This window comes from Drosophila gunungcola (genome assembly GCF_025200985.1).
Source record: "Drosophila gunungcola strain Sukarami chromosome 2L unlocalized genomic scaffold, Dgunungcola_SK_2 000007F, whole genome shotgun sequence".
Classification (NCBI taxonomy): domain Eukaryota; kingdom Metazoa; phylum Arthropoda; class Insecta; order Diptera; family Drosophilidae; genus Drosophila; species Drosophila gunungcola.
The window spans coordinates 1600636-1614171 of record NW_026453162.1 but is presented as its reverse complement, the minus strand read 5'-3'; the positions used below and the strand labels follow the sequence as shown (position 1 = coordinate 1614171).

The following is a 13536-nucleotide window of genomic DNA, read 5'->3' as shown; positions in this document are numbered from 1 at the left end:
GCCAGTGAGAGATCTCACTCTCTCAACAAAAAGGAATTCCAAAAATCCATGTTTTACCAGGAACCAATGTCTTACCAGGAACCAGCTGTGTAAACTAAGCGACAACCAAGTCTGATCGCCAAATAACTTTAGCGTTCATCGATATTTGCTGTCAAAGTGACATTTTTAAAATTTTTAGCCCTTGAGAAATGCCATTTAGGATTTGCACATTGCCTTCGATGTTTATAAATCACTCGTACTGTTGCATGATTAACAAGAAAGGAAGCAAATTTTGGCAAGCCAAAGTTCATATACCCTTGCAGCTATTGAAAAAATTAAAAATTTTTGAAGGCATTAAAATTATGATTTAATTGCGTGAATGTTTAAAAGCATTGAAGCTGTGATGATTTGCAGCTCAATTATTTGAGTTCCTGTGGCAGCTATATGATATCATTTTCCGATTTTAATAAAATTAAAAGTGTAATTCTGAACTGTCAAATTAATAAATTATTAAAACTAAAAAATAAAAAAGTTAAATTTAAAAAATTTTTTTTTTTTTATTTTTTTTGTTTTCATGGGAGCTTTATGTCATAGTCTTCCGATTTTGATGAAATTTAAACCGTGATTTTGGAATATTTAACCATTACTATTTGTCTAAGAACTACAAAAAAATTAAAAAACAGCAAAGTTATTTTTTTTTTATTTATATTTCCGATTAATCCTATGGGAGCTATATGCTATAGTCGTCCGATCCGGCTCGTTCCGACTTGTATACTACCTGCAATAGAAAGTTTCATGCAGCTAGCTTTAAAACTGAGAGACTAGTTTGCGTAGAAACGGACGTAGAGACGGACGGACAGATGGACAGACGGACATGGCTAGATCGACTCTCCTAATGATACTGACCAAGAATATATATACTTTATAGGGTCGGAAACGTCTCCTTCACTGCGCTGCAAACTTCTGACTAAAATTATAATACCCTCTGCAAGTGTATAAAAATATGTTTTCTACAGCTGAAATTTGTGTTGTGGAACCCTAAGCTCAGCTTTCCAACAAAATTGTTTTGTTATTTTTAGACTCCTATTTGAGCGAGATCTATAGGTTGACAAGGTTAGAAATGGAAGAGATTTCTTTGCACAAAATTCAATGTGGTTAACGGCCAAATAAATTATTTTTATTGAAAATTTAGGGAAATCATGTTTTGGTTTTATTAAAAATTTACGGGTGGTGGTACTAAGACCCCAAAACGTAAAACGAAGTACGTCCCCAAAATTAGGAACCTTTTATTGCTATAAATTTTATATTATATTCTGCACAAGTTCTTAAATGTTTACATGAAAAACATTTAATATTTGGAAATTATTCTTTTACGATCGTCAGTTTTTGTAATCGAATTAATAATATTTCTTCTTCTAAAGAAATAATACATTTTAGAATTTATTAGCTAATATTTGAGCTATTTCACATCATATGCTTTAACCTTCTAAATTTACTGCTTTTCAAAATACGTTGTACACGAACAAAAATATTTTTTCCTTGATTTCTCGAAAAGCGCTTTCGATGAAGTGTGGAGGTAGCAATGGTAAAGCGAGTGTTTTGTGAAAAGTTGAATTAGCCGGTTTAGAATTCTTGATAAATTGTTGCAAGGGTTTTCTTTGCTCATAATTCTTCCTACTGCTTGGCAAAAATGGTATCTTAAAAAGATGCTAGGTGCATTGAATAAAATTAACTTGAAAATAGAAAAGGCAACATCCGACAAGTCTAACTGTGGGATACACACTTCGAAATGCTTTCCGCATGACTTCTTCACAATCAGTAATTACTATTAAAGACTCGAATATATATTTCTTTAATATATTCCATCAACGGTGGTATAATCGCTTTTATTTCATTTATTATTTTTAGAGAGCAAATTATACAAAAAACTATTTTTCAATCTGTGTAAATTGGCAGTAAATTTGAGTTATGCATTGTATTCTGGTATAAAATTTTGTGACGAGAATGAAAAAGCATTCGATTAAATAAATACAATTTATAAATATTCCGCTCGCTGAGATAAAAAATGCCTGTGCATGCAAAATATCTGGATGAAGCAGTCCGAATGGGACCATTTAAAAAGTGTATTTGTCGCACCTCAGCAACCATCTCTGAATTCCGCAAATCTCTTAACCACCTCAGAATCTACATCATATGGGTAGCTCAAAGAAGTTGGGTCGACTAAAATCGATTTTTTGAAATTTGAAAAGCGGAATCGTTTGCCCACTTTTGCCCATCAATTAGTTTTTTTTGCACACCTCTAATTTTAAAAAGTTTAAAAGTTCAAAAATTTTCGAAAATTTAAAAAAATTAAAAACATTAGAAAATATAGAACTTTTAAGTTTTCATTATTTTTTACCCAATAAAAAAAACATTTGCCGAAAGCATAAAAACATTTTTTTCAAAAAAATAAAAATTGCCTATGTTTGCCCACCTCTTAATATATGATTTTTTAACAAAAAACGTTTGCAGACGGCGTTTAAACAGCCTTGTCCGAAAAAAACGTTTGCACACCTATTAAAAATAGTTTTTTTCAAAAAAATAAAAGATGCCCATGTTTGCCCACCTCTTAAAATTTAAGAATTAAAAAAAAAAAATGTTTGCCTACCTCTTAATTCTAGGTTTTACATGTAGTAGAAACACCAACGCATCTTATGTAAAAATCCTATACGTTTGGTAATTTTCCTTTAAATACGTTTTTTCGGCACATCATTTTTATAAGGTGGCCGATGTCAAGCCGGATGTAGCTTCGAGACAGTTGCATATTTCTTCGTTAGAGAGACATGGGAAGCAAGTCGCTAGATATTCATTTAAACGGCAGTCATTAAAGCTCAAGCTTATTTCATTAAGTAGCGCCAAGGAGAAGTCGCACACCACCTCCGATGGGAAGCGTCCAGATTTTTAAATAAATCGACTAAGCCAGAATTGAGTGCTAGCAGTATCATGCTTGGCCGAAAGCAATTGAAGCACTGAAAATATACTGTCGTCACCATGCATCACAATTTGATATAAAAACACATATGTAACTCGTATCCCTGTTTGGTTTCGCGATTGGTAAAACAACACTGGCGTCGACACAAATTTGTTTTATATTTTTGATCCGAGAAATGTACGAGTATGTTTTAATTTGAGCTCGTGTGCAGTAAATGCAGAATAATTCATACAATCCGATATTCATGATGCATCCTGCATTTGAGGTATAATGACGAAATTGGATCCCAGTCCTTGGTTATTCCTAGGTGCCTATTAATGGTCTCTTCACGAAGTTTTCAAAATCAGTTCCTTTCCTATCTCTAGTCGTCTGGATGTGCATCGTCGTTTTTTATCATGTGGAATTCCTCGTGTATCTGGTACCGAAACAGATATTAAGATGCCACAATTTGTTCAGGCTCAAACAAGCAATGTCCTTTAAAAGTGGAATTACACCCACTGCAGTAACCCTCGATCCGTAGCCATATACTATCCTCTTTTTAAAACTGAAGGCACAAGACAGTGGAACTTTTTTATATAAGTACTTGGCCAGTTAGGATGCAGATTGTTCTTTGATCGCAATTCTATTTTTTTATCCTCCTTAGGGGTTTTTTTGGTTCTATAATCTGGAACTCAGGGTCGTCCTCAGCCGCCGTCCAATTCAATGTTGTACTTTTTGCAGTATTATCCGGCTGCGTTATGCCACATCGTTGTTTTACCACAATAATCACATCATTCCGGTTAACTCGGGCATAGAAATTCAGAGTTTTTGCACTGATCATTCCTTGCAACCGCTCACTGGCTTCCATCCACACATTATGGTTTCTTGGCTTAAGAGCATTAGTTTCCTTAAACATGTTTACGCTGCAAAGTACATCCACTAAGGCGGGGAGAAGAACAGTTAACTTGGCTGGCATTGTGCCAGGAAATCCATAAAAACTTCACAACAATTTAATCAAAAACACACACCAACACTTTATATACACTGTGCACCAAAATATGTAAAAGGCTTAAAAACAAGTTTTCTATGTATGTTATATAATTTATGCTAGCGCGACAAAATAAAAAATATAATTTAAAACACATATCACTGGAAAGAAGTATAGTTATAATTAAAATTATTTTATGTATTACAAAAATAATATATAAACTTGCAGTTTACTATAAATATCGTAGACAAATTTAAATTTAATGCAAGTAACAGTGGCACAAATTTCTAATACCAAGTCAGTATATAAAAAATACATTAGAAAAATTAAATTAATCTTTAAAATATTAATTTAAAATTGATTGAAATTGAAATTTAAAACAGAAATTAAAACTTGAAAATTTTACCAGTCTTTAAAAAGACTTTAAACAAAATTTACAAGGAAACAACATGAGCTCAATGATACTGATTACATTAGAATTTCGAGCTATGCCACTTCACTTAAAATCCTTGTAAGAAAAGGAATAGTCACCACAGTGTATACACCAAAACAAATGACAAGCCACGAAATTGTAATATCAAGAAAATTTAAAGTCAAATCTAAAATATTGAAAATTTTTGCACGTCTTTAAAAAAACTGTAAACAAAATTCACAGGAAATTATTATTAGAATTTCGTGCTATGCCACTTTCCTTTAATTCCCTGTATGTCCAAACGAAGGAATAGTCACAAAATTGATGACACTTATGCACCAACCAAAATGACAAGCCACGAAATTCAATATCAGGTCAATTTAAAGTGATTCCGATTACTGTCATTGACAAAAAAAAACCAAAAACCTTTTTTTATTACTTTTAAGAAGTGGGTAAACGATTTTTTTTATATTCTGAAATTTTAAGAGGTGGGCAGATTTTATTTTTTCGAAAAAACTATTTTCAATGGGTGGGCAAACGACTTTTGTCGAAAAAAGGTATTTTTAAGCCGTCGGCAAATGATTTTTGTTAAAAAACTAGTTTTTAAGCGGTATGCAAACGATTTTTTTTTGGGTTCTGAAATTTAATTTTATTTTTTCGAAAAAAACTATTTTTAATGGGTGGGCAAACGACTTTTGTCAAAAAAAGCTATTTTTAAGCCGCCGACAAACAATTTTTTTTTATATTCGGAAATTTTAAGAGGTGGGCAAACATGGGCAGTTTTTGATTTTTCTAAAAAACTGTTTTTGAGGGGTGGGCAAACGATTTTTTTTTTCGGCAAATGATTTTTGTAAAAAAACTAATTTTTAAGAGGAGGGCAAACGATTTTTTTTTAGATTCGGAAATTTAAAGAGGTGGGCAAACATGGGCAATTTTTATTTTTTCGAAAAAACTTTTTTTAATGGGTGGGCAAACGACTTTTGTCGAAAAAAGCTATTTTTAAGCCGCCGAAAAACAATTTTTTTAGATTCGGAAATTTTAAGAGGTGGGCAAACATGGACAGTTTTTGATTTTTCTAAAAAACTGTTTTTGAGGGGGGGGCAAACGACTTTTTTTTTCGGCAAATGATTTTTGTTAAAAACTAATTTTTAAGAGGTGGGCAAATGATTTTTTTTTAGATTCGGAAATTTTAAGAGGTGGGCAAACAATGACAGTTTTTATTTTTTCGAAAAAACTATTTTTGGTGGTTGGGCAAAAGACTTATGTCGAAAAAAGCTATTTTTAAGCCGCCGGCAAACAATTTTTTTTTTAGATTCTGAAATTTGTACAGTTTTTTTTTTTTCGAAAAAACAATTTTTTAGAGGTGGGCAAACGATTTTTGTAAAAAAAATACTTATTTTTAAGAGGGGGCAAACGAATTTTTTTTAAACTCTTAAATTTTAAGAGGTCGGAAAACATGGGATTCTTTTATTTTTTTTGAAAAAAATTAATTTTAATAGGCGGGCAAAGGTTTTTTTTTCGGACAAGGCTGTTTAAAAGCCGTCGACAAACGTTTTTTGTTAAAAAATCATATTTTAAGAGGTGGCAAGTTAATTTTTTTTCGATTCTGAAATTTTAAGATGTGGGCAAAAATGGGCAGTTTTTATTTTTTTAAAAAAAAAACTGTATTTATGCCTTCGGCCAATGTTTTTTTATTGGGTAAAAAATTATGAAAACTTAAAAGTTCTATATTTTCCAAAGTTTCTACGTTTTCAACTTCTACATTATAAAAGGTGGGCAAACGTGGGCACGCAATTTTCTTGCGATTAAAAAAAAAATTTAAAAAAGTTAACTTTTAGGTTTTCGAAAATTTTCGAACTTTCCATATTTTCAAAACTGGAGGTGGGCAAAAAAAACTAATAGGTGGGCAAAAAATGAGCAAACGATTCCGCTTTTCAAATTTCAAAAAATCGATTTTAGTCGTCCCAACTTTTTGGGGCTCATATGGGTGCCTGGGCACCTTGACATTGTAAGCAATTGCTTAGCTGACGTGCTGAATAGACAAAATACGACCGCCGACACCTTCCTGAGAAGGATGCGGTGGGCATGCATAGAAATGGGAAACCCAAAACTCATACAAGGCAGTAGTGCTGGCTACACTTTACACATAGCGATCATCAGTCTGATTTCGGTAGGGAAATTTGTAAAGGCGCTTGAACCAGAATGTATCTGTTAGATACCAGTAACTCGGCCACTTGGCTCAACCTTTTTCTGGCAACATTTGCATAGCAACATGGGCAGGAAGGCGGCAGCTGGGAAAACTGTGCTTATAAGCGCCAAGAGAATATTCGATCTGCTTCTATTTGCCACGCCAAGCCAAGCTAAGCGAGATCAGCGTCCAGCGGCGCATGCCTAGGCCCGCTGCAGTTTGGTCGAAGTACTGGGAAGCAAAAGCACTTCCAAATCAGAAACGGTTTGCCCCAAGCAAACTCAGAGTCCGGCGGCACATACATATGTACATATATAAGCCCCAAAACTTCACCCAGCATGACAATCTTTATTTAGCATTTAAATCACGTAACATTAAAAAAAATATCTTCAAGACCCGAGCTGTGCGCGATCGCTTTAGAAAGTTCGGAAAATAAAAGATACACCGATTTAAACGGAAAGCGAAGGACTAGAAAACTTCCTTCCCCTTACTTCTCACCCGCCAAATGAGTGGATAAACAGCGTCATCAACGCTAGCTTGCTTGGTAGCGCATTTTAGAGGCTTCAATCAGCTTGCGGTTCCAGCAGTTCTCAGTTTCAGTTTACCGTTTTTTCTTTGCGCTTTAAAAGTTCAAGCTCGCTTTGCGACATAACTAAATATTAAAAACTTCGAGTGCAATTTTGTGACGAATTACATATACATATGGCTCAAATTCAAAATCCTTTTTAAGTTTAATGTTGGTTTAATTATTTTAAGTCAATGAATTATAATGAATTTTAATTAAGTTTTTGCTGATGCAAGTTAAAACTTTGTTTTTTCGTTTTTAATAATACGAAAAAACAAGAAGGAAAGCAAACTTTGGCATACCAAAGTTCATATACCCTTGCAGCTATCGCAAAAATTATATATTCTTGAAAACATCCAAAATTATGATTTATTTGCGTATGCGTTTAGAAACATATGATGATTTTCAGCTTTGTTAATAGTTCCTATGGCGTCTATACGATACCGTTTTCCGATTTGAATAAAATTAAAAGCGTAATTCTGAATTATATAATTATTAAAAAAAATCACTGCGTTGCAAGCAGAAATTATAATAATATTTTTTGTCACTTTGAGTCATGATTTTCACAAAAAATATAACTTTATTGAAAGCTGGAATAATAAATATTACCCCTTAACTATTTTTACAATATTTTTTTAAATTTTTTATTTTTGTATAAAAAAAATTATTTCGAATAAGCTGTAAAAATATTTTTTTATTTTTGAATGTCAGGTGTTGGTAAGCTGTTTTGGTCAGTTGTTTGGATCACTGTGTCGCTCATCTGCTTTAGTCAGCTGTTTCGGTCAGCTATTTTTGGCACTTGTGATTAATTAAACAAAGTAAATTGTCAAATCTAATCTCGGATGGTTTAATCAAACTAAGGAAGAAATGGAAAACGAAGAACAGCATATGGACAAGTGTACTCCTATTTAATTAACTATTAAATTCGTCATTAGATATAATATGTGTGTCTTTGTTATATGTTTTTCAGGTCTTTACTTACTTTACTATTTTAGAACTTTAAAATTCAAATAAATCACTCGCCTTCAGCTATATAAAGTAATGAATGACAGCGGCAAAACGACCTAAACCGAGAAGTTATCTTTCTTATATGGATATGTGAAGAATGCTGATAAGCCATTAGATAAAGATATGGCAGGATTCGAGCGCGAAATTTATGACTTTATCCGTAGATTTAAAACTCGATGGTTGAGATCAAGTCACACCCTCAGTCGATTTGTCAATTCCTATACGGAATGGATAAAATCAAATATATTATTTAAGGGGGTATTCTGGTCTAGAAGCCTGAATTTTAGGATTTTTTTCAAGTAATATACAATTTTGTATATGGTTTTTTTTGACACTTTCGACCATTTCCAATATCTAAAAAATTCTTATAACTAAAATTTTTTCAAGTCAAAGTAGTGTAAGCAAGATATATACAAATTTTCAATGGAATCGGTTCAGTAGAATTTGAAATATCATATCAACCACCTTAAAAAAAGAAGTTTCGAAAAAACGCGTTTAAGGTTTAGGAATCATTTATAATGGCTAGGACGCCATAATTCGAATGTTCAAAAATCTTTAAGGGATCATTTTTTTTTAAGTCCAAACATTAAAAATATACAAAGAAAAAATCAATTTTTTCAAATTTCTGGACCAGAATACCGCCATAAGTCAAAAATGTTCCTTAGGGAACTTTCTTTTGAGGAATGTGGCGTGGATGCCAACTTAAGGAGAGCCAAAACTTTAAGAGAGATCATTTTTTTCCCGAAATAAGCTTTTGCAACGCAAGCCCAGTTGAGGAAATGTGGTAATATTAATGCGACTAAAATAGTTAAAGATGTTCCAAAGCCCAGTTTTGGAAGTTACAATAATGCTCGGAACAAGGACTTCAAAAAGACAGAAAATGTTATTCAAGAAAAATGGAAAGAGTGAAGAGCAACCATGGCATTTTGAATGTTGATTTTGACTAGCTCCGATTCATAATACATTTTAACTAAACGGAAGTCGACATAAAAAATAAAAAATTTTACTCTCTTAAAAGCAGCAGTAAGTGAAAGCTACAAGAGCGAAGTCGAAACTGAGATGGAATCGGATTAATGGTTATATTATTTAAATCATTAATTTTCTTATTTAATTATGGTTTTCACTAAAACTTGTACATATATCATAAGCTGTTTTATTCAAAGTACAAGGTTGTTTTCCATTTTTAGCATATTGTTTTTGGGGCATATTCACTATAAAGTCAATCAATTCTAAGTATTCTGAATAGATGTAGTCTAAATCAATACATAAAAGATTGGGGTAAAATTTCATCGCTATAAATGAACATATACCAATTTTTTTTTTAAATACCCAATACTTATAAAAATTTACTGAAAGCAAAAAACACTCTACGGAAAAACTAAATTTTATTTTTGTTATATTTTTATTAGTCAGCAAAAGGGTGCACTGCGAACAAAAAATTAAACACCAGCCTGGCTAACGGTATTCGTTACACTATATCCTATAGCAGCCACATACGGTTTTATGACGATTATTAGCGCAGCGTAAAATGTACCTAAACTGTTTCATTTAAGTGCATTTTTGTTTTTGACTTAAAATATATTTTTATAGTATTTAGGACCTACCTCTTAAATTTCATTTATTTTTTCATTCCACCAATGGATTAAATTCTTATCTGGCTACAACTTAACTTAAAACTTTTGATCAAAATCGGTCGATATAGCTGCCATATACAGTGAGATACTGACATCAGTATGCGGTTCTATGCCGATTTTCTCGCAGTGAAACTTCTTGAAAGTCTCCAAATCAAATTTAGCTAGCTTCCGTATCCGTTTATCCGTATCCAATAACTAAAATGTATTAAGTAAATGAACTTCTATATAATATATATATATATATATAATAGTTCAAAACAGTTAAGTGATTTGCGTTGCAACTGGAAAAAACATCTTAAACCAAACCTCCTACCAAAAAATGTTTAATTTTGAGCAGATATTATTTCAACATTAAATCGCATATTAACAGTAGTAAACAAGGCGCTTTAATTAATACGAATCCAGAATGGTAATTGCAAAAAAAAACAAAGTAAAACGAATCGAAATATGCAAAGTTAAGTCTTCAACACAAACTATCTATTTTTGGCCGCATTAAGGGAGAAAACCGCTGTTTGCTGCCATTGCTGGCAGCGCAAACTCAGTAGACAGACAATGTATAAATAGGCGATGTTATTTGGTACCAAAGCAGTTGATAGGGAAACCCGCCACAACGCAAACTATAATGGTTGGCTGCGCTGTTTTGTAAGGCAGTCTGAAATAAAAAGGATGCTGTTGTGATAGACCCGCGTTTTTTTTTCTCTTTTTTTAGGTTTCTGGCTCTCTCAACGGGCGCGTATATGCTGCGTGTTTCCGCTTCAAAGTTGGTGGAACTTGAGCCCATTAACAGCGGACCAACATCTGCTCCCTTGGGCTGCCATCGTCGCGTGTATACATATAAAGTGACGCAGTCCGATCTTATGGGTCACGAGTGCTGGGACTATGTAAGTGTCTGGTCATGCTGGGGGCGGTGCGACTCTAGCGAGATATCCGATTGGAAGTTCCCTTATAAGCGCTCGTTTCATCCAGTCTGTGTCCACGCACAGCGCCAACCAATGGTAGCTATTCTCAAAAACTGTCACCCTAAGGCGGAGGCAAGTGTTAGCAATTACCAGTATATGGAGGCAGTAAATTGTCACTGCCAGACGTGCTCCTCGCAGGATACTAGTTGCGAAGCTCCAGCCAATAACGTAATGGAGGGTGGCAGCAAGGCCGTTATCGTAGGAGCCGATACCGAAGAGTTAGACTATTAGGGCTCGCGTAGAGGTTGATACAAAATGAAATAATTTTTTGCAATGTGGTGGCTTTATACACATACAATATGCATAATTGCACATAACACGGGCGACTTTTTGTTTTTTACGTGTATTCTGTTAGCATCGAAGAATTTTGTATTAAGTCTGGTCATTTGAATAAAGAACGACTTTAACGTACAGACAACCTTAAGAAATATTTATTTGTAACAAAAACAAAACTTCAAATTACTTGATTAATTACAGCATAAAAGATTTATTCGTGCTGGAAAGCTAAGCCGTCTACTGGAATTTTTGGCTTGAGTTTGTGCTTTTATCTTGCGCTAACAAGTATAAGCAATAAAGCGACGAGATGCCTAGCCCAATAGCGCCTCCAAGTGCACATCTCCGAAGGCCAGCTGCAAATTTGGATGTAACGCTTTCAAGATGTTAAACCATAATTTAAAGTTATTGTGCTCACCTGTTGACTTGTACAGCAGTCCTGTCGCAGACCCTGCTACCACTGTGTTGACGTGATCATCCTCACCACGAACAAACTGCAACAACACCCCAGTTGCCGAATAGAGCACCGCCAGTGTACCCAGCGTGTTTGCCGTGCCCGAGCCTTGCTTCATAATATGATTTATTAACCTTAACGTTGAGAAACATTAATAATAATAAGACCCTAAGACAGTTTACTTACTGTGTTCGCCGTAATTTTCCCGTCTGATTGAGCGCCTTTGTAACTTTAAAACCGTTATAGACGCCGGCGAGGCCGCCAATTCCACCTCCAATCATAACCGAAGTGCCTATCTGTGAGAAGGCCAGCTCAAAGCGTCCACGCTGTTTGTTAGCTCCCTCGGGAAAGATGAACTCAGGTTGAGATTGCTGAAGGAATCGCGAATCATAGTTCAGATACGGCGAAACCGGAGCATTACTAAATGAGCTCATAACCGGAGTGTACTTTGTTGTTGTTGATTCATCAACTGCAGTGCATTGTAGGGGCGGTAAACGCATTTAACAATTAATCAGAAAAAATATATTAAGGTCGGCTATGAAACAAGCGAGTCACATTGCGTAACCACAAAAAAATAGTTTCTTTACTTACCGACTGGTGCGGCCGTTAGAGAGAATGGTTTTCTTAGAAAGTCGTCACTCATTTTTGAATTTTTTTTAAGTGTTTGCCAAGAAGGGTATATTAATTTTCGTCTCAATCAGCCGGCGAACTAAACTCAGTTTCGCTTTAAACAACAGACAACAAAAATTCTTGTGCTCTGCTTGATTTCTAACTTTGTTCCGCACTTGAGGTGACATTTGTTGTCAAGCATGCCTATTTCTCAACACTGCTAACAATTTGTTTCAGCCCAGATCAGTGCTGCACAAATCCTACAATAACATCTAAAAGCAATGTCTAATTCACACCGTCTACCATCAATGATTATGTAGAGCTGGGTCGGCCACTCATGATAGTATCGATATATCGAATATTTTGGTTTAGAAACACTAACGAGGTTTTAAATTCAATAGTAAACGATAGTGGTAAACGCATTAAATGTTGTTCATCACTACATTTGGCTATTAAAAGCGTGTTTCGTGTGGGTGTTTATTGGTGCTGGCGCGGTAAATCTCTTAGGCAAATACTCAGTGTAAATACTCATTATAATTTCGTTTCTTATAGCCTGATTCCATTGCCGCATTAGTGGACTTTTTAATAGCATGATTCCATTGGCGCATTAAAACGCATTTAGCCTAATGCGCATTTACTTACACAGGGAATCCCATAAGGCTAATTGCCGCATTTAAAATAAATGCGATTATTAAATGCGATTAAAAACCATTCGCCCCGAACGTTTTAAGAATAAATACCGGAAAATACCGATGTTTAACGATATTTTGTTCGTGCCACCACTATAACAGCTGTTTTCTATATGCAAGGTTGGCGCAATTTTGATATCTTTTGAATATAAAATCTATTTTGTATAAAAATGACTGAAAACTAGAGCGCACGCTACCAATATTGCTCGCAGTACCACAATGCATTACTAGTGGAACTCTGGCATAAAGTAACTCTCATATATACGGGGATCTCTTCCCTTTTTAGAAACTGTGGTGATCTCCATTGCAAACCCGTTAAACAACGCAATCAGCTTCTCTTTCTTGTCGTCCAAGTTGGCAAATGCCTCGGTCGCATTATGGATGTCTTGCTCAGCATTAAAGAGTTCAGAAAACTAATTTCTTTTGGATTTGCCAAAATTCAAAAGTAAACAAACCCAGATCAGCTGTTCGTGCCCCTCACATGTCGAAGTAGCATTAGCTAAATGCTAATTCGCCAATGGAATCAGGCACATTTAAAAAGTACACTAATGCGGCAATGGAATCAGGCACATTTAAAAAGTACACAAATGCGGCAATGGAATCAGGCTATAAATGTGCCTGATTCCATTGGCGCATTAGCATTTAGGTAATGCTACTCCGACATGTGAGTGGCACGAACAGTTGACCTGGGTTTGTTTGCTTTGGAATTTTGGCAAATCCAAAAGAAATTAATTAAAACTAATGAACATGAGTGAGTTTACTAAACTCTGTAATGTTCAGCAGGACACCCATAATGCGACCAAGGCATTTGCCAACTTGGACGACATG

At 34.5% G+C, this 13536-nt stretch overlaps 2 protein-coding genes across 7 annotated transcripts; one reads left to right on the top strand and one right to left on the bottom strand.

Annotated features, from left to right (window-relative positions):
* Window positions 1-9817: 9817 nt before the first annotated feature.
* LOC128253240 (thyrostimulin beta-5 subunit) lies at window positions 9818-10934 on the top strand. 6 transcript variants are annotated; one of them, XM_052981511.1, is made up of 3 exons: window positions 10016-10133; window positions 10222-10366; window positions 10434-10934. In XM_052981511.1, exons 2-3 carry the CDS (start codon window positions 10347-10349, stop codon window positions 10912-10914), a joined length of 501 nt encoding a protein of 166 aa, XP_052837471.1. In that variant the 5' UTR covers window positions 10016-10133; window positions 10222-10346; the 3' UTR covers window positions 10915-10934. The 6 variants fall into 6 exon arrangements, with proteins under 6 accessions (XP_052837474.1, XP_052837472.1, XP_052837469.1 ...); XM_052981514.1 differs by lacking the exons at window positions 10016-10133; window positions 10222-10366 and adding an exon at window positions 9818-9933; XM_052981512.1 differs by lacking the exons at window positions 10016-10133; window positions 10222-10366 and adding an exon at window positions 9850-9926.
* A 158-nt stretch (window positions 10935-11092) lies between these two features.
* Window positions 11093-12250, bottom strand: LOC128253238 (mitochondrial import inner membrane translocase subunit Tim23). The gene is made up of 4 exons (XM_052981505.1): window positions 12002-12250; window positions 11597-11879; window positions 11375-11544; window positions 11093-11312 (listed from the first exon to the last, which is right to left on the bottom strand). Exons 1-4 carry the CDS (start codon window positions 12051-12053, stop codon window positions 11197-11199), a joined length of 621 nt encoding a protein of 206 aa, XP_052837465.1. The 5' UTR covers window positions 12054-12250; the 3' UTR covers window positions 11093-11196.
* Window positions 12251-13536: the final 1286 nt, after the last annotated feature.

Excerpts from the sequence above, each read along its gene's own strand:
- LOC128253240 (XM_052981509.1), top strand. The coding sequence starts at position 9,938 with ATGAACTTCTATATAATATATATATATATATATAATAGTTCAAAACA. Across the intron at positions 9,985-10,433 it reads ATATATAATAGTTCAAAACA|GTTTCTGGCTCTCTCAACGG; the intron begins GTTAAGTGATTT and ends CTCTTTTTTTAG.
- LOC128253238 (XM_052981505.1), bottom strand. The coding sequence starts at position 12,053 with ATGAGTGACGACTTTCTAAGAAAACCATTCTCTCTAACGGCCGCACCA. Across the intron at positions 11,880-12,001 it reads TCTAACGGCCGCACCAGTCG|TTGATGAATCAACAACAACA; the intron begins GTAAGTAAAGAA and ends AATGCACTGCAG. Across the intron at positions 11,313-11,374 it reads ACTGCTGTACAAGTCAACAG|CTGGCCTTCGGAGATGTGCA; the intron begins GTGAGCACAATA and ends CCAAATTTGCAG.